Raw genomic sequence first — 25,610 nt, forward strand, 5'->3', positions numbered from 1 at the left:
CTAACTTTAAAAGGTTATCTAAGTATACTCTGGGATAAAAACACAGTTTTTCCTAAACCTTTTAAAAGATAGCTAAAGTATACTCTGGTAAATACACAGTTTCTAACTTTTTAAAAGTTAGTCTAAAGTATACTCTGGGTAAATACACAGTTTCTAACTTTTAAAAGTTAGTCTAAAGTATACTCTGGGTAAATACACAGTTTCTAACTTAAGTCAGTGGGTAAATACACAGTTTCTAACTTTTAGAAGTGAGTCTAAAGTTTACTCAGGGTAAATATACAGTGTCTAACTTTTAAAAGTTAGTCTAAAGTATACTCTGGGTAAATATACAGTTTCTAACTTAAGTCAGTCTGAGTTTACTCAGGGTAAATTTACAGTTTCTTAGTCAGTGTAGGTATACAGTTTCTAAATTAGTCTAAAATATACTCTGTAAATATAAAGTTTCTAGCTGAGAATGTAATTTTGGCAGTTCAAAAAAAGAGCATAATTATATTCTAAACTGTTTTCAGTTTGAATATTACTGTGACACAGTTACATTTTAAAAACACTAAAAATGTATACACTGCTTTGAACCAGTCATTTCACATTTTGTATTTATATATTGTAAAGGTAATTTGCTGCTTAAGAGGCACCATTTATGAACTACTATGACAGTAAATATGACAAGATGAATGATTTCAGATTGATGAAAGAGCAAAGAAATGTCTACTACGATACGAGGATGATTCTGAGTACTGGTCTTTATTTAAAGATATCCACAGAGGTACGCTGTTTATCAATTTTAGGTTGTCTGATTTATGAAAGCGATCTTCAAGTCATATCGTCTCTAATGAGTACATTGCTTAAAGGATAATAATTCTTTGAATTTCCTTGTTTTTGTTACTTGAATGAAATTAGTGAAGGTATTCATAAATACTTGTAGTAGACAGGGTTTTCATCCTTACATAACAGAGGCCGATATTGGGCCTCTTCCCAATGGGAAAAAAAAGGTTATTTTTTTTCCCCAAATGTGGCGAAGAAAATAAGGTAGTATGACTATACATGAGCTTATTTAGGATTGAGGAAAAAAAAACAGATTTCTTGCTTTGTTAGAGACATTTTTAGCTCACATGTCACAAAGTGACAGTGTGAGCTTTTGTGATCGCGCAGCGTCCGTCGTCAGTCCGTCCGTGCGTAAACTTTTGCTTGTGACCTCTCAAGAGGTCTCATTTTTCATGGGATCTTTATGAAAGTTGTCAGAATGTTCATCGTGATGAATCTAGGTCAAGTACGAAACTGGGTCCGCGGTGCGGTTAAAAACTAGTCAGTAGGTCTAAAAAATAAAAAACCTTGTAACCTCTCTAGAGGCACATTTTTTGCACAAGATCTTCATGAAAAGTTGGTCAGAATGTCATCTTGATTGTATCTAGGTCAAGTTCGAAACTGGGGTCCACGTGCCTTTCAAAACTAGTCAGAGTGACAAATAATAGAAAAACCTTGTGACCTCTCTAGAGCCATATTTTTTCAGATCGGTATGAAAGCTTGGTGTGAATGTTCATCTTGATGATATCTAGGTCAATTCGAAACTGGTCCTGCCGGTCAAAAACTAGGTCATTAGGGTCCTAAAATAGAAAAAACTCTTGTGACCTCTCTAGAGGTCATACTTTTTGAAATGGATCTTGCATGAAAATTGGTCAGAATGGTTCACCTTGATGTTATTCTAGGTCAATTTGAAACTGGGTCACGTGCCATCAATAACTAGGTCGTAGGTCAAATAATAAAAAAAACCCTTGTGACCTCTCTAGAAGCCATCATTTTTCTGGGAACTGTATGAAGGATGGTCTGAATGTTTCATCTTGATGATATCTAGGCCAAGTTCGAAACTGGGTCCAACTGTGGATAAAAACTAGTCAGTAGGTCTAAAAATAGAAAAACCTTGTTGACCATCTGTAGAGGCCATATTTTTCAACAAGATCTTCAGAAAATTGTCAGAATGTTCACGCTTGATGATATTCTAGGTCAAGTTTTGAAACTGGGTCATGTGCCCCAAAACAACTAGCAGTAGTCAAATAATAAGAAACCTTGTGACCTCTCTAGAGGCCCATATTATTCTGGATCTGTATGAAAAGTTTGGCCTGAATGTTATCTTGATGATCTAGATCATTTTCAATCTGGGTCAGCTGGCGGTCAAAAACTAGGTCATTAGGTCGAAAAATAGAAAAAGCTTGTGACCTCCTAGAGGCCATTACTTTTGAATGGATCTCATGAAAATGGGTCAGAATGTTCATATTGATGATATCTAGGTCAAGTTTAACTGGTCACGTGCCATTCAATAACTAGGTCAGTAGGTCAATAAATGAAAAAACCTTGAGACCTCTCTAGAGGCCATATTTTTCATGGGATCTGTATGGAAGTTGGTTCCTGATATGTTCATCTTGATGAATCTAGGTCAGGGTTCAAATCAGGGTCACATGAGCTCAAAAACTAGTCAATAATAGAAGAAAAAAAAAAAACGACCTCATACTCAGTTCAATAACTGGTCCCGCATTTGGACAGTGAGCGCGTCAGGACCCATCATGGTCCTCTGTTTGCAAAAGGAAAAAAGTCTATTTTAAAATGGACCTTCACAAATAAGCAGTTATCATGTATGAATTCTTCAGTTTTAAAGACCAAGGGATCTCAATTTCTTGATGGAAAGCCCTAGTAGAAAAACTCATTTTTGGTCAGAATTGAACATATCAGTTCAGTATTTTATACTGTCTGCAGGGCTTTTCATCCTTATATAACAGAGGCCTGTATTAGGCCGCTTTCCAATCCAAAAATGTACTATATTTTGGCAACTGTGGCAGAGATATTTCCCAAAATTTAAGGTATGATTTCCCAAAACCATGCCAACAGATGGTTAAGATTTTGTTTACATTTTAGTATTTCCAGAGGAAGTGTTTGTCTGGTATCGATTTTTTGTAGCACTAAAGCCTAACAGCGCACAGAACCACGTGTGATGCATTACCAGTCTAATCCATTATGTTCCATGGCCTGGATTTTAGTCCGTGTTTCAGGGGAGATAAATTTAATTTGTCTTTCAGTGTTTACTTCCAGTTGATTATTTTTCCCAAAATGGACAATTATCGCGCATAAATTTGCCAATTTGAAGGCCAAGGCCTCTTCCCAATTTCCTGATGAAAAGCCCTGGCCTGATATTGGTAACATATAAAACAGAGCTGAAAGGGATGTTCTTATTTTCAGTATTAAAAGAGGAAGAGACGATCTGCAGTGTATGTTTGAGTGATGTTTCGGAACCTCCTAATGAGATTGTCCTATGTGAATACTGCCTACAAGGTATGTATAATCTCTTTCACATTTTGTATTTCTAATCTTGATATCTAAAATGCTCTGGGGGATGTTGCAAGTATGTAAATTTTTAATATTAATATAAAACTGATTTAGTAACTTTAAATGTATGGATATGGAAGTATGACAGCTTAATATTAGACAAAGTTTAACAATTGCTCAGCCTAAGTTGCTGGTTAAGAGATATTGCACTTTGCACGGTCAATGGTCTTACAGCCAGATAACTGATGAACTTGTGGTTCAGTTTCTTTGGGTTGGGATTTAAACCAGGTAACATGTTTGGTCAAATTTATTTTTATGTAGCATAATAAAACACTTAACATTATTGAATGAATAGTGAAAAAAACTGATTGTTCCTTATAAATGGTCTGCTGTTATTGCCTTATAAGTTTCTTCCCTGAGCACATGCACATAGAATACACTCCCAAAAGCCTTAAACAGTTTGGTCAATAAATTTATAGTATAATGACATAGAATGAAACTTCACCCAGATTTTGTGTCCAATATTTTGACTGGCTCAAGAAAAGAATATAGTGTGGCAGGAGTTCCCACCTACAGTATCACTGGAACGTCTTTGATTTTTTCAATTTAAATTTCCTGAACCAGTAAAAGGCTGAAATTTTTGCTCATAACAGGACTCACTTAGTCCTCTCCTCCCAAATATATTCGGGGGCCTGTACATAAAACGATCTCTGAAACTGCTGTGAGATTTACATCAAACCTTGCTGGTTGCCGCCTTGCATGGTCCTTTTGGCAAATTGATCAATGAGGGTTCTTGGCCCCCTTTTAGGTGCAAGCTAGAGAAAAATAACAAATCTTTTATTCAACTCTCAGGATCTGCTGGAATGGAATCTTCATCAGACTTGGCGTGACGCTTTGGAACCTGTTTTTATGTAAACACAGCTGTTACCATTCAAATTCAGCATGTCAACTTACATACATCATGACCAAATAGTCATTTCATTGACATCTCAAATGCCACTATGGCCCGCTTATTTAGCTAGAGTATTTGAAAAAATTTCATGCCTGAAACAGTGCCTGACAGGGGTACTTGGGATTTTCCTTCACCATCAAAAGCTTGAAAGTCACCATATTACTTTTAAACTGTGTTGGTGTTATGTTAAACCCAACCAAAAAAACCCCCAAAATACAACTGAGGACCATCTACTTAATATATAAGGTTATGAATAATGGACAGTATTCCCCCAACAAACCATTCACTATTGTTGTGCAATGATCTTTCAATATTTTTTTTGTGAGCAGGTTATCACCAACAGTGTCACAGTCCAAATATAGGATCAGGTAAAATCGTTGACCCTGATGAACCTTGGTACTGCCGGAAATGTGTCTTCTTTCTGCAAGCAAGTCAACCTGGAAAAGCAGACAAGGACAAAAAATGGGGTAAAATAAAATAATTATTTAGCAATTCCTTTAAAATGAGAGTTGAAAGTGTTAAGTGATGAAGTGTATCAGTTCTAATTAGAAAGGTTTCATGTAAAAGTCTCAGCTGTTAGTGGTACTCAGTTCATGTTTTAATATGATATGAGCCGCGCCATGAGAAAACCAACATAGTGGGTTTGCGACCAGCATGGATCCATACCAGGCCTGCGCAATCCGCGCAGTCTGGTCAAATCCTTGCTGTTCGCTTTAAAGAGCCTACTGTAATTAGAGAAACCGTTAGCGAACAGTAGGATCCTGGGAACCAGACTGCGCGGATGCGCAGCTGCTGGATCCATGCTTGTCCGCAAAGCCCACTATGTTGATTTTCTCAGGCGCGGCTCATGTAACCTATTGAAGTTTATCTGGATTGTTACTGGTAACATCAATATGACACCATTTAGCAAATTCTGACCTTGTGTTTACCTTGCTTGATATACATGTTACATGTTGCCATGTCAACACAGTATAAGATTTAATGCTGCACAAAAATTTATTGTACACCCCAGTTACTCCAGTCTGTGAGATAGATTGTAACCCACAAGAGTATTTATACAAGTTTAATACTGAGACAAACATTACCTACTTTTAATGTCAGCCAGGAAATACTGTAAATCAGTAATATTCATGGGGACTAATTTCGTGGATTGCATGGTTTGAGTCAATCCCAAGAAATTTAATCCCAACAACCACGTAAAATTCCCATGTCATTTTAATGTTTATAAAGTTGAATCCACCGAAATCCCCCCAGGGGGGGGGCGGTGGATCCCCAAAAATTGCCGTTTTGACCAAAACCACGAAATTTCATGCCCACGAAATTAAATGATTTTATGGTACACTGACTTGATACCTTCAAGTAGGTTTAGAATAGAGTCAGTTCTTTGATACATAGAAGTAATTCCACTGCTTTGATATCTTTTAAATTGTATTTTGATGTTATAGATGAAGAGATGAAGAAAATGAAACTGACGTTGCCTTACAATCTAGATACTCTAACCTGGGACCAACAACATAAAAATAATGTAGAGGCAACATACTGTTACTGTGGTGGACCGGGCATGTAAGTATGATTGAGACTTAGAAATACCCCTCAATATAAACTGATTTTCGGCTACTGCATTTTTATATGCCCGTGCTCTAACGAGCAGGGCGTATTTATGTGAACAACCTCCGCGGCGGGCGGGTGGCAATACAGGGTCCAAAGCATGGCCACGTCTCTAACATTTTTATCAGATCCTCACCAACTTGCTGACAATGTTTGTGGGCATAATATCTCATTCAAGTTTATATCTCGGTCAAATTTGGTAACCAGCCAAATCGCTCCAGGCAATTTTGGATTATGGCCCTTTAATTGCTCGAAAACTGAATTTAGCCTTGTCAACCCTCTTTTAAGTTGAACAGTTTTCATCCGATCTTCACAAAACTTGCAGACGAGTGTTTATTGGCATAATATCTCACCAAGTCGATAATCCACCCAACTTCGCCCCAGCAATCTTGGGTTATGGCCCTTGATTACTCTAAAAACGATAATTTAGCATTGTCTGCTCTCTGAAGTTGAACACATTTTCAGTCCATCTTCACCAAACTGCTGACAATGATTGTGGGCTTCTTATCTCGACCAAGTTCGATAACCACACCAATCGCCCCAGGCAACTCCTGGGATTATGGCCCTTGAGTTACCTCAAAATCTGTGAAATTAGCCTGTCCATTCAAATAGTTTTTTGATCTAGTTGGTCAATTTCATCCCAACACGGAACCTCACACATACCTAGATTCGTCTTAGTCCTTTTTTTTTTTTTTTTTTTGTTTTCTTTTTTTTTTTTTTTTTTTTGTTTGGAGGGGGGTGGGGTTTAACCCGGCCTACAACAACAACATTATACCTTTATGATACTTACTGAATATTTAGACGGGCGTATTTCGTGACAGTCTGCACTCATGTTATGGTTATATGTGAGGAAAATGTCACGTTTTTTGGGGGGTGGGGGCAGTTTGAGAGACTTATGTTGATGGAAAAAAGTAAGAAACCAACTGTATACAGACACTTGCAGTTATACATAATGGAGCACTATATTGTAAACTTCCATTTTGTTTCAGCTGGTTCCAGAAAATGCTTCAGTGTTGTAGATGTAAACAGTGGTACCATGAAGGTAAGGACAATAATGAATAATACAATTTTATGCCTTAAAGTGACAGCATATACTAGTAACCTGTCCGTTCCCTCAGTTTGTGATCAGTAACTAAACGTGTACATGCAGGAACCTCAAACTTAGTAAGCAGTGTTGTTTTGACTTGCAGATGACCCCTTTTGATTTTGAATATGGTTGTTCAAAGGGCAAGAACACTTTGGTCTACAATGATTCCTATGCATTGTTTAAGGGGTCAGTACCGGTAGGTCAATGTTTTATGTCACAGTGACCTCAAGATTGAAAATAGAATTAGTTCATCATTTGAATAAATATAGGAATGCCATCGACAATAGTAATGCAAAAATTTGTGTATCTCATCTTAAATTAAAAAACAGTAACATAGAAATTAAGAAGAAATTTTCTTTGGAAGTTTTGGAATTGTGAGACTGACATTGCTGTTAGTTGTTATGTAATTACTGTTGTTTACTTACCAAAATGCAAAGTAAAGTTAACATAGTAGCAAAGTTGTGGTAAAATAGCAGAAATACCTTAAAATCCAAAAGCTTTTTAGGATTTTTAGGTTTAAAATATGAGCAAAAATATTGCTTTGGTAATTGCTCAATTTACCAGGTTACTTTGTAGGGGAAAAAAGCCCTGAGCTGAGAGACAGTTGATTCTGTGTTAACCAATGGTTCCTTTTGCTTTGAGTTGATATAGTATTTTTACTTTTCAGCCTGTATGCAGTGTTTAGAGTATCAGCTGTTGTATGCAGACAGTTTCTACATATTTGTGTGTAGTCCATGTAATGCAGGCAATGAATACATAAAACGTCTGGATGTAGACTGGTATGAAGTTCAGTATTTTAAACATGTGTTGATAATTTTTATACGCCCAAAGGGACGTATTATGTTATGACGCCGGTGTCCGTCTGTCCGTTAGCAATTTCATGTCCGCTCTGTAACTCTTGAACCCTTTGAAGGATTTCGAAGAAACTTGTTGAATTTTTTGTTCTGAGCAAAAAGCAAGACTGTGTTAAAACTCTACTTAAAATGCTGTATGATTTACATGAAAGATATTTTCTCTTATTGAATCAGAATTGAAATTTTGTCTTGTTTGGTTTATTGTTTAATAATACACAATATAATATGTCAGTGCTCGTGTTTGTCAAAGTCGCTTTATGACCTATATCGTGTCAGAGTACATCTAAGCCTAGCAAAACAGAATTATCAGGTTTTTGGAGGAGATTTGGTCATTAACCCTTATCATGCTGGACACAATTGATTCTGCCTTTGCAACCAGTGTAGATCTTAATCAGCCTGCACATCTGTACAGTCTGATCAAGATCTGCACTGTTCGCCATTTAGTTGGTATCTTTTTGGTTAGCACCCCTTTTAACAGTCACTGGTACTGTCAAATTTGAAAGATGGACAAGTTCATTAAAGACATCCAGCAGGGTAAGGGTTAATGGTATTGTAAATACACCATTTGTAGCCCGCCTGCTTTGCTTGATAGTGATGGCAATGGGGTTGTGAGTTCGATCCCGTTGCAAGTTCTATGTTCTGTATGACTATTTGATAACAGACATTGTGTCAGGAGTGATTTCATCCTCCACCACTGACAGGTGTACAGAATCCAGGAACACTAGTTAGGTTTACTGCCATGTTTCTAAATAACCAGAATTCTGTTGAAAAACAGCGCTATACCCAATGCAAACAAATAAACTGTTTGCCATCTAGATGTAAATTTTCTATGCTGAAATCGTAATATAGTGTATACAAAATTGATTTAGTATTATGTAAAAGCAGTGTTTAATTTTACAGTATCCATTCAACCCTTACCCTGCTAAATTTCTATAATGAACTTGTCCATCTTCCAATTTGGACAGTACCATTAACTGTTAAAAGGGGTGCTTACCAAAAAGATACTGGCTGAATAGTGAACAGTGCAGATCATGATCAGACTGCAATGATGTGCAGGCTGATCGTGATCTACACTGGTCGCAAAGACAAAACCACTCATGTCCAGCATGGTAAGGGTTAAGTATTAGTGTTTAATGTATTGTTATAAAGATCAATGTGTAAGTTCTGATTACAAGTGTTTAAAGTTTAAAACAAGTGTTAAAAGTTTAAACACCCCCATACATAGTATGCTAATTTACTCTCAGTTTGACATAAACTGCATAATTTTCTATGTACATGCAGAATCACATTAAATACCTGTATTGATTATATGTAAAAATATTTTACATTTAACTCGAAAGGAATTCTAGAACAAGAATTTGTACTACAGGGATTTGGAATGCCTTCCAGAAAAAGTGTCACTGATATTTAAACTTGTGGACTCTGTAATAAAGTTAATTCCTTTCTTAAATGTAGTGATAATTACATTTGTACATTTCCCTTTGACCAGATCACTTTAGTTCATATAACATGTATGTTACAGGGCAGATTTGGTCCATATTGGATTGTTTAATCTGGCAGTTATGCAGAAAAGGAAATACTTTGATCTAGACGGTGAACTGATGCCTTGGCTGTTAGAGAACTGGGACCAATTACAAGTTAACAAGGTAGGCCAGGCAGAAAAGTGGGCTTATTTGTCTATGCATAAAAGCTTTCAACGCCCTTTCTTTTAAAATGTACAGCTGCAAATAGTTTTACAGATGACATTATGAAAGTGAACTGTAGTTAGATTCCTGGCTTCTCTGCTAATGAAGGTGAATGGTTTCTTACTTAATATGGGTCTTTGAAGAGTCACTGTCACAACTGGAATGGACGGAAACAACTTTTTCAAGCCAAACCCATTGCAGTTGACATATTTACCTCCCACAGTATTAAGTCTAGGCAGATATTGCTGAAACACTTAATCATCCAGCTCTGAACACTAGTCAGGATATAAGTTGCAAGTGAGAAAAGAAACCGGTCTAGTATTACAGGCAAATCTACTTACTGTTGCACCTCTGAGTCCCAATGCCCATTTGCTCATGTTTTTTACGCCTTCCCCGCATTATTTCGGGGGCATGATTATTATAGTGATGCTGCTGTCCGTGTGTCCATCCGTATACCCACACTGTTAGCCTGATTTACTTCAAAGTATCAAATGAACAAGCTTGATGTACAGATGACCATAAGAAAGGAACTTTTGCTGTGACTATTTTTACTGTGGTTATGGCCCTTTAATAGTTTTGCTCCTTGAGAAAAAATGTGTCCAACTCCTATAACACTATTGAAAGGATATGCTTCAAACTTTCACAGATGAACAAGCTTAATGTGCAGATGACCATAAAGGAAGGAACTTTTGCTGTGACTATTTTCACTGCAGTTATGGCCCTTTGTTTTACTATAGAATATAGAGAAAAATCGTGTGTGTCCAACTCCTCAAACACTATTGAAAGGATATGCCTGAAAGATGATGAAGAGTCTTGATTTTAAGATGACCAAAAATAATGGATTTTTTTCTGTGGCTATTTTTTAGCTCGACTATTCATAGAATAGTAGAGCTATTGGACTCGCCCATGCGTCGGCGTCGGCGTCCGCGTCCGCGTCCCGATTTGGTTAAGTTTTTGTATGTAAGCTGGTATCTCAGCAACCACTTGTGGGAATGGATTGAAACTTCACACACTTATTCACTGTGATAAACTGACTTACATTGCACAGGTTCCATAACTCTGTTTTGCTTTTTTACAAAATTATGCCCCTTTTTTGACTTAGAAATTTTTGGTTAAGGTTTTGTATGTAAGCTGGTATCTCAGTAACCACTTGTGGGAATGGATTGAAACTTCACACACTTATTTACTGTGATAATCTGACTTACATTGCACAGGTTCCATAACTCTATTTTGCCTTTTCACAAAATTATGCCCCTTTTTCAACATAGAAATTTTTGGTTAAGTTTTTGTATGTAAGCTGGTATCTCAGTATCCACTAATGGGAAAGGATTGAAACTTCACACACTAGTTCACTGTCATGATATGACATGCAGTGCAAAGGGTCAATAACTCAACTTTGCATTTTACAAAATTATGCCCCTTTTTCAACTTAGGAGTTTTTGGGTTAAATTCTTATATGTAAGCTGGTATCAGTACCCACTAATGGGAATGGATTGAAACTTCATACACTTGTCCACTGTCATGAGCTGATAAGCACTATGCAGGTTCCATAACCCTATTTTACTTTTTTACTAAATTATGCCCCTTTTTCGACTTTCTTATTCATTCAAGCGACAAGGCTGTTAAATAGTCGAGCGTTGCTGTCCTCCGACAGCTCTTGTTTTCTCTAGAATTATGGCCTTCCATCATTTCACAAAATAGGCCTCATACACTATATGGAGGAATGTTTTCAAAAAACCTTATCTGTAAAACTTTTAATCATCCTTCATTTGAAGATGGTCTGCACTAAAAACATGGCTAGTTAGAGCATGTGGGGGCATCTTTGTCCTATAAGTAAGTAAGTAAAGTCTTTATTTACAGAGGGTTGCCTAATTAGCATAGTATTATTCTAATCTATCTTGGGGGCCTCTAAGCAATTTTACATGGTACATTTAAAACAAAGAAACAACACATTTTATGTACATAAGACAGAACAAAATTCATACACATATTCACATAATAGAAACTATAATGCTAACAACAATACATACATATGTATGTATATAACTTTATATTAAGAGAAAGATAAAGAGATTGTTTTAAATGGACATATCATTCAAATGGTGTATTAAAGCCCTACAAAGGTATTGAAAGAAATCCAATCCAAATTAGAAAACATACCTTTCAATTTAATTAAACTATTTCCATAATTGGCTATGCAATAGAGGTTCTTTGATTTATTGCATAAGGAAGGCTTTGGTCTTACGTTTAAAGGCTTCCAGAGATGAACAATTTCTTATATCACCTGGTAAATCATTCCACACAACAGGCCCTGAATACAACAAGCTTCCTTTGAAAAGTTCTGTGTTTGGTTTTGGTACTTTGAAAGTAGGACCACAGTCTGATCTTACAATAATGGATTGATTAACATCATCTGCATCTTTAAGTTCAAAGTCTTTACATATATACATTGGAAACTTTCTGTTTACAATTTTAAACGTAACTACAGCTTTATTGAATTTAACTTTATCTAGAAAGGGAAGCTGATTTATTTCTTTCATGGCATCTTCAAAGGTTGTGTAGTTTTGTCCAAAAATCAGTTTATACGCACGTTTTTGAAGGCGAATAATTTTACTGAACACAATTCTAATTTCAATTTTTACAAACCTTAAGTTGTCTGTTAAAGTAAAAGTAAACCTTTTTTTTCATACGCACATCAACTTGAAACGATTCATAAGTGAAGAAGACTAACTTTAGATGACTAGATGGTTTTATTCAATTTTCAAGAACAGTTTCTTTCCACAAAATTTTGGAAACTTTCACTTCTGATAACAGGTTTCTACCAAATATTTTTTAAAAGCTTACTTTATGTTTCAGTACACAGAGATTACTGAGGATGAAAAGGAAGTTGAAGTTAAAAATGCCTTGGAAAGTAACAAAACAAGGTAAATATCAATCTCTATGCTTGAAGTATTATGTACAATATGTAGAGACAGTACTTAATGCTTTCAAAACCTAGACATCAAGTAAAAAAGATACAAGTATTTGCGATGTGTATGTAATTATTATTATTTGTATTGATAAATTCTGATTTTTTTAGCTCATCTGATTTTTTGAAAAAAAATGATGAGTTATTGTCATCACTTGAGCGGTTGTCGGCGTCGGCGTCGGCGTCGGCGTTGCCTGGTTAAGTTTTATGTTTAGGTCAGCTTTTCTCCTAAACTATCAAAGCTATTGCTTTGAAACTTGGAATACTTGTTCACCATCATAAGCTGACCCTGTACAGCAAGAAACATAACTCCATCTTGCTTTTTGCAAGATTTATGGGCCCTTTTGTACTTAGAAAATATCAGATTTCTTGGTTAAGTTTTATGTTTAGGTCAACTTTTCTCCCAAACTGTCAAAGCTATTGCTTTGAAACTTGGAATACTTGTTCACCATCATAAGCTGACCCTGTACAGCAAGAAACATAACTCCATCTTGCTTTTTGCAAGATTTATTGCCCCTTTTGGACTGAGAAAATCAGTTTTCTTGGTTAAGTTTTATGTTTAGGTCAGCTTTTATCCTAAACTATCAAAGCTATTGCTTTAAAACTTGCAACACTTGTTCACCATCATAAGTTGACCCTGTACAGCAAGAAACATAACTCCATCCTGCTTTTTGCAAGATTTATGGCCCCTTTTGGACTTAGAAAATGTCAGATTTCTTGGTTAAGTTTTATGTTTAGGTCAACTTTTTCTCTTAAACTATCAAAGCTATTGCTTTGAAACTTGCAACACTTGTTCACCATCATAAGCTGACCCTGTACAGCAAGCAGCGTAACTCCATCCTGCTTTTTGCAATAATTATTGCCCCTTTTGGACTTAGAAAATCATTTTCTTGGTTGAGTATTATGTTTAAGTCAACTTTTCTCATAAACTATCAAAGCTATTGCTTTAAAACTTGCAACAGTTTTTCACCATCATAAGTGGACACTGTACATCAAGAAACATAACTCTATCCTGCTTTTTGCAAGAATGATGGCCCTTATTAGACTTAGAAAATCATGGGTAGGACAATATTTCTATTACACAAAAAAAATCAGATGAGCGTCAGCACCCGCAAGGCGGTGCTCTTGTTTTTTATATTTTAAACAGTTCAAGAAATTTAATTTGGCTTTTCTCACCATGTTTATGACTGTAGGGTGGCCAACATGTGATTTGAATATCGTACACGCAGAAATTGTTCCGTTTTAGGTATTATTTTGCCTATATTATTAGCTCACGTGAGCACAAAGTGCTCAGGGGTGAACTATTGTGGTCTGTTGGCAGAAGACGGAAAAATAAGTGCTTTGCTCCACACAGTCAGGTCTCTCGTGAGTGGGTGACTTGAGCAAAATAGGCGCTTTGGAACTTCAAACTTCGCTCTAATCTAACCTCAAAGCGAAATGCAAGTCGCCCGATTTTCTTTGATATCCGCACTTGCTAATTACCGCTTTCCGGGCTGTTGGCAATTTGCACGGTGTCAAAATTAGAGTTGAATACACAAACACACGCCGGTAGCATAATTTAAGCTCTGCCTACTTCAGGTACTTGCGAGATTTTCCCGAGAAGTGTGAAAGCGAATCACTTTATCCGATACACCAGAGTGGATTGTGTTCAGGCAGTTAGCAATGCGGTTACGTCTTTGACACTTTGCGTTTATTGTCAACATGTTCGAGTGCAAAAAAACAATGTTTAGTAAAGAAACTGCTGATTAACCATGCGATTAATTGGAATATTGTACACAATTATTTGTTATCTATGGTAAAAGAACGACATGTAATGTATTAACTACGTTAAATTGACTTCCATCGATGAATTGATTTGAATATGTATTTCTAGTTTACACAGTTTACTTTCAGTTTTGTTCGAGTGAGATACTGTTCACTGAGGTGGTGACTCGGTGTTAATAATAAACACTTCATACAAGATATAACCAAAAATCGGTGGGCTAGATTTACAGCATCGGCTTGAATTTTGAAAACAACTTTTTCCAGAATTTTGTAATGAAACAATAACCACTGTATAGGAAATGATCTAAGAAAATGAATAGTCACATCATTGTTCTTTATCTGAAAACAAGAAAATTACAGCCACCTTTCGAATCGCTCGACAGCATTGTGGTAGGAAAAGTCTTCCCACTTCTCCCTAAAGTCTCCCCACTTCTCCCTAAATCAGCTTGAGGGGGAAGTGACTTCTCCCAAAAAATTGGACCAAGCTAGACCCCTGACACAATACGTCTGCAATCAGTTCTCAGTACTTTTCTCAAACACTTTTCCCAACTGCAAAAGTGTGAATGTTGTCTACACAGTTAGTCCATGAAAAAGCAGTTGGGTGAAGTACTTAAAAAAAGTACAAAGAATTGATGGCAGATGCTTAGTGCAGAGGAAAGCATTCATTTTGTTGTCTTCATCGCATTTTTTTGTATGAAAATCTGCCAAGTAATAAGGAAGATACAGGCAAATGTTACCTGAATCAAGGCATTTTTTTCAGTGTGTTTCCAAAGGTCATATGGGTTGGCCACCCTGGATAACATGTATAGCTATATTTACTGTTTTGTGTATTTCAGATTTACCAATGGATCTGAAGTGCGTAAGAAGTGGGCATTATGGGGTTTGCGTGTACGAGTGCCACCTCCTCGGATACATATCACCCTTCCTTTCACTGGACAAGTCACTGATGAGTTGATGAACAAACTTAAGATAAAAGGTCGAAGGTCAAAGGTGTTCATGCCTGTTGAATGGTATGTTATATGTGTACAGTCATGCATAAAGTATTGAAAATGATATTCTCACTGATGTTTTATACTAGTTACATACTCCCTAAAATCTTTTATAAGTTATAATTTGATTGCTGCTTTTGATTTTTAGTTTGACTGTTCAAAGAATGAGTAAAGCTATTGGAAAATTTGATGTTTTTGTATGTAAGCTTGTGTTTCAGTAACTACTTGCGGAAATGAATTGTAACTACACACTCTCACTGTGAGCTGGCTTACTTTGCACAGGTTCCATAACTCTTTCACTTTTTAGCTCACCTGAGCAATGCTTAGGTGAGTTATTGTGATCACTCGATGTCTGGCGTCTGTCTGTCGTCTGTCAACATTTAGCTTGTGTATGCCATAGAGGCTGTATTTTTCAACTGATCTTTATGAAATTTTGTCAGAATGATTACCTTGATGAAATCTAGGCCAAGTTCAAAAATGGGTCGTTTGGGATCAAAAACTAGGTCACTAGGTCAAATCAAAGGAAAACCTTGTGTATGCGATAGAGGCTGGAATTTTTCAACTGATCTTCATGAAATTTTGTCAGAATGATAACCTTGATGAAATCTAGGCCGAGTTTGAAAATGGGTCATCTGGGTTCAAAAACAGGTCACTAGGTCAAATCAAAGAAAAACGTTGTGTATGTGATAGAGGCTGTATTTTTCAATTGATCTTCATGAATTTTGGTCAGAATGATTGCCTTGATGAAATCTAGGTCAGTTTGGAATATGGGTCAAAAACTAGGTCACTGGGTTAAATTAAAGAAAAAAGCTTGTGTATGCGATAGAGACTTTATTTTTCAATTGATCTTCATGAAATTTGGTCAAAATGATAACCTTGATGAAATCTAGGCCGAGTTCGAAAATGGGTAATCTTGGATCAAAAACTAGGTCACTAGGTCAAATCAAAGAAAAACCTTGTGTTTGCGATAGAGGCTGTATTTTTCAACTGATCTTCATGAAATTTGGTCAGAATGATAACCTTGATAAAATCTAGGTCAAGTTCGAATGTAGGTCATCTTGGCTCTAAAACTAGGACACCAGGTCATATTGAAGAAAATACTTGTTTACACTTAAAGAGATTTTTGGTCTAATCTTAATGAAAATTGGTCAGAATAATTGTTTCCATGAAATCACTAGGTCAAACATGTTTACACTGTTATGGTATGTTTCTAAGGTGAGCGACCTAGGGCCATCTTGACCCTCTTGTTTACAATATTAGACTTGGTAATTTTTTATTAGATTTTTAGCTCACCGGAGCACGAAGTGCTCAAAGGGGAGCTTTTGTGATCACCGTGTCCGTCGTCGTCAGTCATCAACAATTTGACTTTTAACACTCTAGAGGTCACAATTTTGGCCCAAACTTAATGAAACTTGGTCAGAATGTTACCCTCAATAAAATCTTCCACGAGTTTGATATTGGGTCATCTGGGGTCAAAACTAGGTCACCAGGTCAAATCTAAGGAAAAGCTTGTTAACACTAGAGGTCACAATTTTGGCCCAATCTTAATGAAACTTGGTCAAAATGTTACCCTCAATAAAATCTTGGACGAGTTTGATATTGGATTAACCGGGGTCAAAAACTAGGTCACCAGGTCAAATCAAAGGAAAAGCATGTTAACACTGCAGAGGCCAGATTTATGACTGTATCTTCATGAAACTTGGTCTGTATGTTAATCTTGATTATCTGTAGGTCAAGTTCAAATCTGTATCAGGTGGGGTCAAAAACTAGGTCACTAGGTCAAATCAAAGAAAAAGCTTGTTAACACTCTAGATGCCACATTTATGACTGTATCTTCATGAAACTTAGAATGTTAATCTTGATGATCTTTAGGTCAAGTTCGAATCTGGGTCATGTAGGTCAATCAAAGGAAAAGCTATTTAACACTTTAGAGGCCACATTTGTAACCATAACTTAATGAAACTTGGTCAGAATGTTAACCTTGATGATCTTTAGGTCAATAGGTCAGGTAAGCAATACAGGGCCTTCATGGCCCTTTTCTCAGTACCCACTGATGGGAATAGTTTGAAACTTCAAACTCTTGTTCACTGCACTGAACTGACTTGCATTGCACACGTTCCATAAATCTGTTTTGCATTAACTGATCTGTCTTCTTCGCAGCAAATCTCCAGTAAACCAGATACATTACAGTCCACTACATGCAAGAGGTGCTGTCAAAAAGAGGCTCGATGCTGTAGCCTTAGGACAGGTAAAATTGTTGTTTATACTTTTCTTCTTTATTATTGTCAGAAACAGTGTAGTGTCACAGCACTAATTGGAAGTGTGGTGAATTTTTGCAAAAGCTCAGAAAATCTGAATAGCCCACCCATTTAGCTCAATAGTGAGAGCGCAGATCTGCGGATCCCAGGGTCGTGAGTTTGATCTCTGGGCGGGTCATGTTTTCTGTGACGAGTTGATAAAAAAAATTGTGTGTTTGAAATCATTCATCCTCCACCTCTGATTCATGTGGGGATGTTGGCAGTTACTTGTGGAGAACAGGTTCGTACTTGTACAGATTCCAGGAACTCTGGTTAGGTTAAATGCCCATCGTTACACAACTGAAATACTGTTGAAAAATGGCGTTAAAAACCCCAAGACAAACTGAAAATCTGAACAGTGTACTGATAATAATACATGAGCATTTTACTTGGTTATAAGGCATAAATGATTTTATAGATACCTTGAGCATATCTTGACACTTTATTGAACAAGCTTTGATTTATAAATCTGGATTCCAGCACTGCACAGAATTGGGCTGTGTTAATGTAACTTAGACGTAAGTACTAGCAAATTCCTGGGATATGCATAGTTAATTAATGTTTTTCTTGTTGTTTTTTTAGCTCACCTGTCACGAAGTGACAAGTTGAGCTATTGTGACCGCTTGATGTCCGTCGTCCGTCAACAATTTCTAAAAAAATCTTCTTGAAAACCACTGGGCAGAATTACACCAAACTTAACAGGAATGATCCTTGGGTGGCCCCCTTTCAAAATTGTTCAAAGAATTGAATTCCATGCAGAACTCTGGTTTCCTATATATGGCAACCGAAAGGAAAAACTTTAAAAATATACTTGTCCAAAACCACAGGGCCTAGGGCTTTGATATCTGGTGTGTAGCATCATCTAGTGGTCCTCTACCAAAATTGTTCAAATTATCCCCCTAGGGTCAAATATGGCTCCGCCCCTTGGGTCACATTGTTTACATAGACTTATATAGGGAAAACTTTGAAAATCTTCTTGTACAAAACCACATGGCCTAGGACTTTGATATTTGATATGTAGCATCATCTAGTGGTCCTCTACCAAGATAGTTCAAATTATCCCCCAAGGGTCAAATATGGCCCTGCCCCGGGGGTCCCAAGTTTTACATAGACTTATATAGGAAAAAAAGTTTTAAAAAAATCTTCTTGTCTGAAACCACAACACTTAGACCTTTGATATTTGGTTTGTAGCATTGTCATATGGTCCTCAACCAAAATTGTTCAAATTGTACCCCATGGGTGAAAAGAGACCCTGCCCTGGGGGTCCCAAGTTTTATATAGACTTATATTGGAAAAAGCTTTAAAAATCTTCTTGTCTAAAACCATACGAAGTAGGCTTTTGATATTTGATATGATGCATTGTCTAGTAGTCCTCTACCAAAATTATTCAAATTATGCCCCTGGGGTTAAAAGAGACCCCACCCTGGGGTCACTTAGTTATTATGTGAGTTATATAGGAAAAATACTTAAAAAATCATCTGATCCTATTTCCAAGACTGTTTAATTATAATTACCTGATGACCCCAAGTAATATGATGTTACTTGACTGTGACCTTGACCTGCTGACCTACTTTCTTGTTTTTTAAGATACAGCCTTGAAATTTTGATGACATACACAGTTTTGCACACAAATCGTAAAACTGAATTTCATTGACCATGAATGTGACCTACTGACTTTCTTAATATTTTATCATCAGTTTGACATTTGAAACATGTAGCTCATATTACTCAGGTGAGCGATCCAGGGTCATCATGACCCTCTTGTTTTCCAAAGCTGTTAAGTTACTGAGGCTGGACTAATATTTTTATGTAGTTGTGTATTTGAAACTGAACATGGTCAGATTTTGTCTTGTCAGTAATTGTTGAAGGCGCATTAAATGTTACAGGTATACAGTGTCCAATGTAAACTGAAGTTAGAATAGAGCTGCACTCTTGAAACATCCATTCAAGAACAGATATTTTTGGAAAATTATCACATTACTGAAATTCTACAGGCTGCAAAAATATTTTGAAAGTTAAGATTGGTCATGCTATTAAGAGAAAAAAATTAGTAATAGCCTCTGAAACAAATCTTGCCTGAAGGTAGAAAAATTGTATAATACATGTATTGGTTCTTAATTATTTGTGTAATTGTTTTTAGGGAGAATGCAAGTACAGTCCGTCCAAACACGCAGGCTCTCCAGGAAAGTCTGCAAGAAAACCAAAGAAACTGCCATTCCTTGAAACTCTCATTCCGTTGGGCTCTTCATTCGTAGGATGTAATCATCCATTTAAAACAGAAATTGAACAGTCAGCTGAAAAAGCAGAGCAAAAAATACGCGCCAAAATTTGGAATAAATTTCTCGAGACATTTGACTGTAATGAGGAAGTGGAGAGCAGTACAGGGATTACCGACTTTGTACCAGATGATCCCCCAGTCCTAGAGAAAGTTGAACCCGTAGTGCCTACAATATCGTGTAACGGTACCCCACCCATGCCTGAGATACAAGAAAAGAAACCCGGTCGAAAGTCTGTGCCAAAGCTGGAAAAAAACAATGAAAAGAGGGGAAGTGACCGTCAAAGAAGGCGGAAATCTACTCAGCGAACAAATGTACCTGTAGATATAGCAAATGACAGTGCGAAAGAGGATGATTTTACAGTAAAACATGTTAAATCTGTAGCGGGAGGGAACTATTACTGCTGTCATGATAAGTTTGGGTATGGGAGAGGCTTTTCTGTCATGGGCAGGAGAGTTGATAGTATGGGTCGTGTTGAATATATGGTTAAATGGGATTGAAATTGTTGCGATAGAGACCATTGTGATACTTCAGATTCGTTTTATATTTTGAGGATTTCTGTAGAGGAGGAATTCAATGCAGTTTTGGAAGTTTCCATTTCCCAGTGTAATTTTCAAGAGGACTTTATTGTTGAAAATTGGCTTTTGTTTTAATTAATGAAAGTAAAATGATATAGGAACAATGCTTTTTTGGGCCAGGTACCAGAATGTTCAGCATTTCTGCAGTGAATTTTCTGATTTTAGTTAAAAGCATATATAGTTACTACTGGTTTTAGAAGTTGTTGCAGAAACAGAAAGTCTGTGAAGGTGGAATGATGAATAAAGTCTTTCCCTCTGCAAATACTGTTAATTTTCCAGTGCTGATTTTCAACAGCAAAGCTGTCAGAATTATGCTTTAAGTTGCCCATTATAAATTAATTTTGGAGTGAGCTTGCTGTAATTCTGCTATGAGATGTGGACTGATAATGTCTCTTACTTAAATGATGCCGAGCTGTCAAAATTATTTTTCAGATAAATTTTACAAATTGTACTGGATTTTGACCAAATTCTGTAGTAAAAAATGAGAATATTGTCCAGTTGTGCATATTGTTGAGATGTTCTGCTCAATTGATATGGACTAATTTTAATGAGGGTTGTGGGACTTTAAACATTTAAAGAAAATGTTTCAGGACACATCAACTTCTTTCATTAGATTTTGTTCATAGTAGTTAGTACGAATAACCAAGAAAAGATTAAATTAACAATTTAGGGATTTTTCAATCAAATGGATTACAGATTATAGTTATGGAACTAGACTCTTCTTTTTCCCCAGTGGGGATAAGTGACCCGGAATATTAAATTTCTATGATTTTCAGACAACTTCTACAACATCTTGCCCAGACTTATAGATTACTGTTAGGTCTGTGATACATGTTCTTACGTACATGGTAACAGGGTTTTTACAGATTTATTCAGACTTTGTCTGTTTGCTCCCAGTATTTTGAATTATAGAAAAGAGGAGACATACAGTTTTTTTTCTGAAAAAAAAATTGAATTTAATAGTAATTGGTTCAGATATTTGTCAGTAGCATAATTGAATATGGAATATTGTTTGTGAAACAATTTTGATTATTTTGGCAGGAAAGTCTGTAATTTGGCCAAGCCGCTATTTGGTCGGGATATAAATTTGTGGATTTCAACTTCTAAAAATGAAACGAAAAGGAATTTTACTTGTTAGTTGGGATTTAATTTTGTGGATTGACTCAATGACAAATTCAACAAAAATGAGTCCTCCATGAATATTTAAGATTTCTTAGTTTAGTACTGCCATTGTTCAGTCTTGTATCAGGATAGATTCCGTGATTGACAGATACCGGTATGCAGTTAGTGACGAGACTGTGTGATTCCTGCAGTATAATACTCTTGAGGAATTAAGTTATGTTAATATAAGTTAATACTTGGTGTGCATTGAAATTAACTGAAAATGTTTTAAATATTTTTCTTGATAGGGCTATCATTGTTAATTGTGACATTGATGTATTGCTGTATTTATCTCTCTTGGGAAAAAAATGGCAGCCATATTTGGGGTCAAAGTTTTAATTATCTTATAGAAATATTTAACAAAATCAGCAAAATAATATTAAAGGTGTAAGGACAGTTGTGATAATCCTCCACACATGACACATGTAGATATTACATATGTAGCAATGATACAAGAAAAAACTGTATCAGTAAGCGTAATTTCCTAGCATTGTAAGATATTCTTGTCTATTCTGTAGCAGATTTTATGTTAACCCTTTCCCTTCTAAATTTCTGTAATGAACTTGTTCCTCTTTAAACCCTTCTAAATTTCTGTAATGAACCTGTTCCTCTTTCACTTTGGACAGTACCATTAACTGTTTAAAGGGGTGCTTACCAAAAGATAATGAATGAATGGCGAACAGTGCAGATCTTGATCAGACTGCACAGATATCAGGCTGATCATGATCTACACTGGTCGCAAATGCAGAATCAGTCATGTCCAGCATGATAAGGGTTAAGAATTACACCCACAAATGGCTGCTAGGAGAGATAATGATTGCTATGTAAAAAGCATCTTTTATTGATTTTAACATGCTGATGATATTTCAATACCAGTACAGAATTTTAGGATGTTGGTATCATAGTTCCAACAAAGAGAAAACATTTTAACAGTGGCAGCCCTATTTCTTGAAATATTTAATGATAATTTCTATATTTATTCAAGTTTTATGTTCCCAATCAGTTGAATATTTATTGTGATTTTTAAAGCTTGTTCAGAGTGTTAATTTTAATTTTAGTAGATTTTTTTCTCATTTGATTAACTGCTTGTCTGGCTAACATTTTTCCAAGTTTGAAGAGTGTAAAATAAAATGCTGCTGATATTGAAGTAGTTAAAGTTAAAATAAGATTTACGTAAACTGGCATTAATACTTACATCAGTTTAATATACAAGTAAGAAGTTATCGAACATGTCGAAGAGATCCCAGTTTGTGTTGCCAAATACCGTAAGCTTTCGTTGAATTTAGATTTGACATTAAAATATTCAGCCAGTTTTGCCAAATGATTGAAATAATAGGGACCATCTCTCCATTCTTTGGACATAGAAAGATCTCACTTACACAGACTGATCTCATTTGTTTATCAGGTTGATATATTTTAACCTTCAGCCTGCTAAATTTCTAAAATGGACTGGTCTTTATCAGTTTGGGCAATACCATTTATTATTCGAAGGAGTTTCCACTGAAAATTTATTGACTGAGCGAACAGTGCAGACCATGATCAGCCTGCATGCTGATCTTGGTCTGCACTGGTCGCAAAGGCAAAATCACTTGCCGCCAGCAGGCTAAAGGTTAAAGTATTATAATAGAAGTTTGACTGTGCAAAAGGACCTGTTGCAGTTCTACATGAAACCTGCTTAGTTTTTGGAAGTTAGTCAGTCCTATATATAATCCTTTGTTGGCTATCAGTTGAAATATTAATACTTTTCAAATTCAAATCACTTTAGAAATTTTCTAATTGTTTGTCATTTTTTGAAAAAGGTGCCTGAAATAATGCTTACAGGTTCACCTAAAAAATTAAAAGCTAAAAAATTGCAGTATGACCTTCAATTATGTCATCATAAAAACTGCAGAAACCAAAAAAACTTCAGAAAAGTTTAATAATAATAGTTGTTTAACTATTTTTTAGTCAATTTTCAGTGAATGCAGTTGTGTTAAAAGCAGTTTATATATCATATGTAATACTTTCCTAATATTTGGAAAATTAATTTGTTTTACTGCCTCGGATCAGAACAGATTTGTATGTTTATTTTTGAATAGCCTGTAGTTGCTGCATTCATGTGTACCACGCTACAGGGTCGTATTGCTTCTGTAACCCTTATATGGTAAACTGAGACATTTAACTTTGGTCTTATTAACCTTTACCCTGCTAAATTTCTCAAGTAGACTGGTCCATCATTCAATTTGGGCAAAACCATTTATTATTTGAAGGGGTGTTTGCTGAAAATTTACTGACTGAATAGCGAACAGTGCAGACCATGATCAGCCTGCACAGATGTGCAGGCATCCGTGCAGGCTGATCTTGGTCTGCACTGGTCGCAAAGGCAGAAATATTTGCCGCCAGCAGGCTAAAGGTTAAGTAGACATACCTCAAGTTCAGCGCCAAAATTTTAAATAAGAGTAATATTACTTTGAGATAAGTTAAGCTTTATTGTTTAAATAATTACTTTAGTTTGTGTGGTATAAAATACAGATAAATTCCTTGTATATCAAGACAGTTTTGGTTTTTGTCTAATGTCTTCGAAATTTCGAAACTTTCACATGGATCTGGAGACTTACATCTTTAAAAAAAGTTTATAGCTTGCTCATGGTCTTCACTTTTTCCAGTGTGTCATTTTATGCATATATACAGACCAGCTGTTATAAACTTCTAGTTGAGGACTGAGCTGTCCTATTTTTAGCTCACCATAGCACTGGTAAGCTTTTGGGATTGTTGGATGTCCATTGTCCATCTGTCATCTGCTGTCAATCATCTACAATATCTTTAAAGAATATCTCCTAAACGGTCAAGCCAATACTTCACAGGAATGTTCCATGGATAGTACCGATTCAGATTCCTTCAAATCTAGGTCATTCATATAGAATTCTGGTAAACAGCTGGCCCAATTCTGAGATATCTTCTAAAAAATATTCCTTTGGTGCTCTCTGCCAAATTCCTTCAAATAATTCTATTTCATTAAAAACATGGCTGCCAGGGGAGTGCGTTGAGGGCAGGGAAGGTTTCCCAGTATGGTTATATGGAAAACTTTGAAATCTCCTTTGAAACTGCCAGCCAGAATTTTGAATAATTTCATACAAATCTTCTTTTGTGACCCTTTACCAAGTTCCCACACATTACACCCAACTCCCCACCCCACCCCCTCCAAAAGTAAAAAAAGAAAGAAATAAAACGAATATAATAAAGTTATTATTTCTTGATGTTGTGTCAAAGTATCCTGTATAAAACTCCACAAACACATAAGTCATTACACACCCTTGTTTAATCAGTTAAAAGTTTTAGAATCTTCCTGTCAGAATCACTGGCCCTTTTTCAAAATATTTTTACAGATATTTGCCGTGTGTGAACATATACCAAAACTGTTACCACAAGCTGTGAGACAGGTGAGCCATCTAGGGCCATCAGGGTCGTCTTGTATATGAAAAAAACATACAACCAGGAAATAAAGATTAGCCATTCAAGAGCATAGGTCTATACACTATCATCAAAATTTACTTACTGATATTTTAATCATTTTCATGATATAAATGCCTGAATGGGGGCATGTTAACCTTTACCCTGCTAAATTTCTAAAATGGACTGGTCTGTCATTCAGTTTGGACAGTTTCATTTATTATTCAAAGGGGTGTTCATTGAAAATTTACTGACTGAATAGCGAACAGTGCAGACCATGACACAGCCTGCACAGATAGAGCTATGTCAGGTGAGCCATACAGGACCTTCATGGACCTCGTTTTTGTTACCAAAGCTATTAAACAATACAAAAAATTGTTACTTCATCTGTGTTCTTGCATGAGATATGATATAAAAGTTGATATTATTTGTTCAAAGGTGACATTGTAAAATAAGTTTTTTTGAAATGATTTGTTGATTTCTAAGTGTTGACAGATATTTAACTATTTGTCATGTGATCATCAATAAAGTATTGATTCTAACATGGATTTCTGGTGTCTTAGAAAACTCTTATATCCATAGTATTTTGCCATTATATTTTATTTTCTTATTTCATCATTAACAATGAAGACAATTTATAGTTGTTTGGA

The 25,610-nt window shown here is 36.0% G+C and overlaps 1 protein-coding gene across 1 annotated transcript; it reads left to right on the forward strand.

Annotated features, from left to right (window-relative positions):
* The first annotated feature begins 686 nt into the window (after positions 1-686).
* Positions 687-25,610, forward strand: LOC123550225 (uncharacterized). Its single transcript, XM_053524910.1, has 11 exons — positions 687-763; positions 3,226-3,318; positions 4,594-4,731; positions 5,710-5,827; positions 6,862-6,914; positions 7,627-7,738; positions 9,336-9,459; positions 12,355-12,422; positions 15,067-15,240; positions 17,380-17,467; positions 19,657-25,610. Exons 4-11 carry the CDS (start codon positions 5,718-5,720, stop codon positions 20,290-20,292), a joined length of 1,365 nt encoding a protein of 454 aa, XP_053380885.1. The 5' UTR covers positions 687-763; positions 3,226-3,318; positions 4,594-4,731; positions 5,710-5,717; the 3' UTR covers positions 20,293-25,610.

Source organism: Mercenaria mercenaria, chromosome 15 (genome assembly GCF_021730395.1).
Source record: "Mercenaria mercenaria strain notata chromosome 15, MADL_Memer_1, whole genome shotgun sequence".
NCBI lineage: Eukaryota > Metazoa > Mollusca > Bivalvia > Venerida > Veneridae > Mercenaria > Mercenaria mercenaria.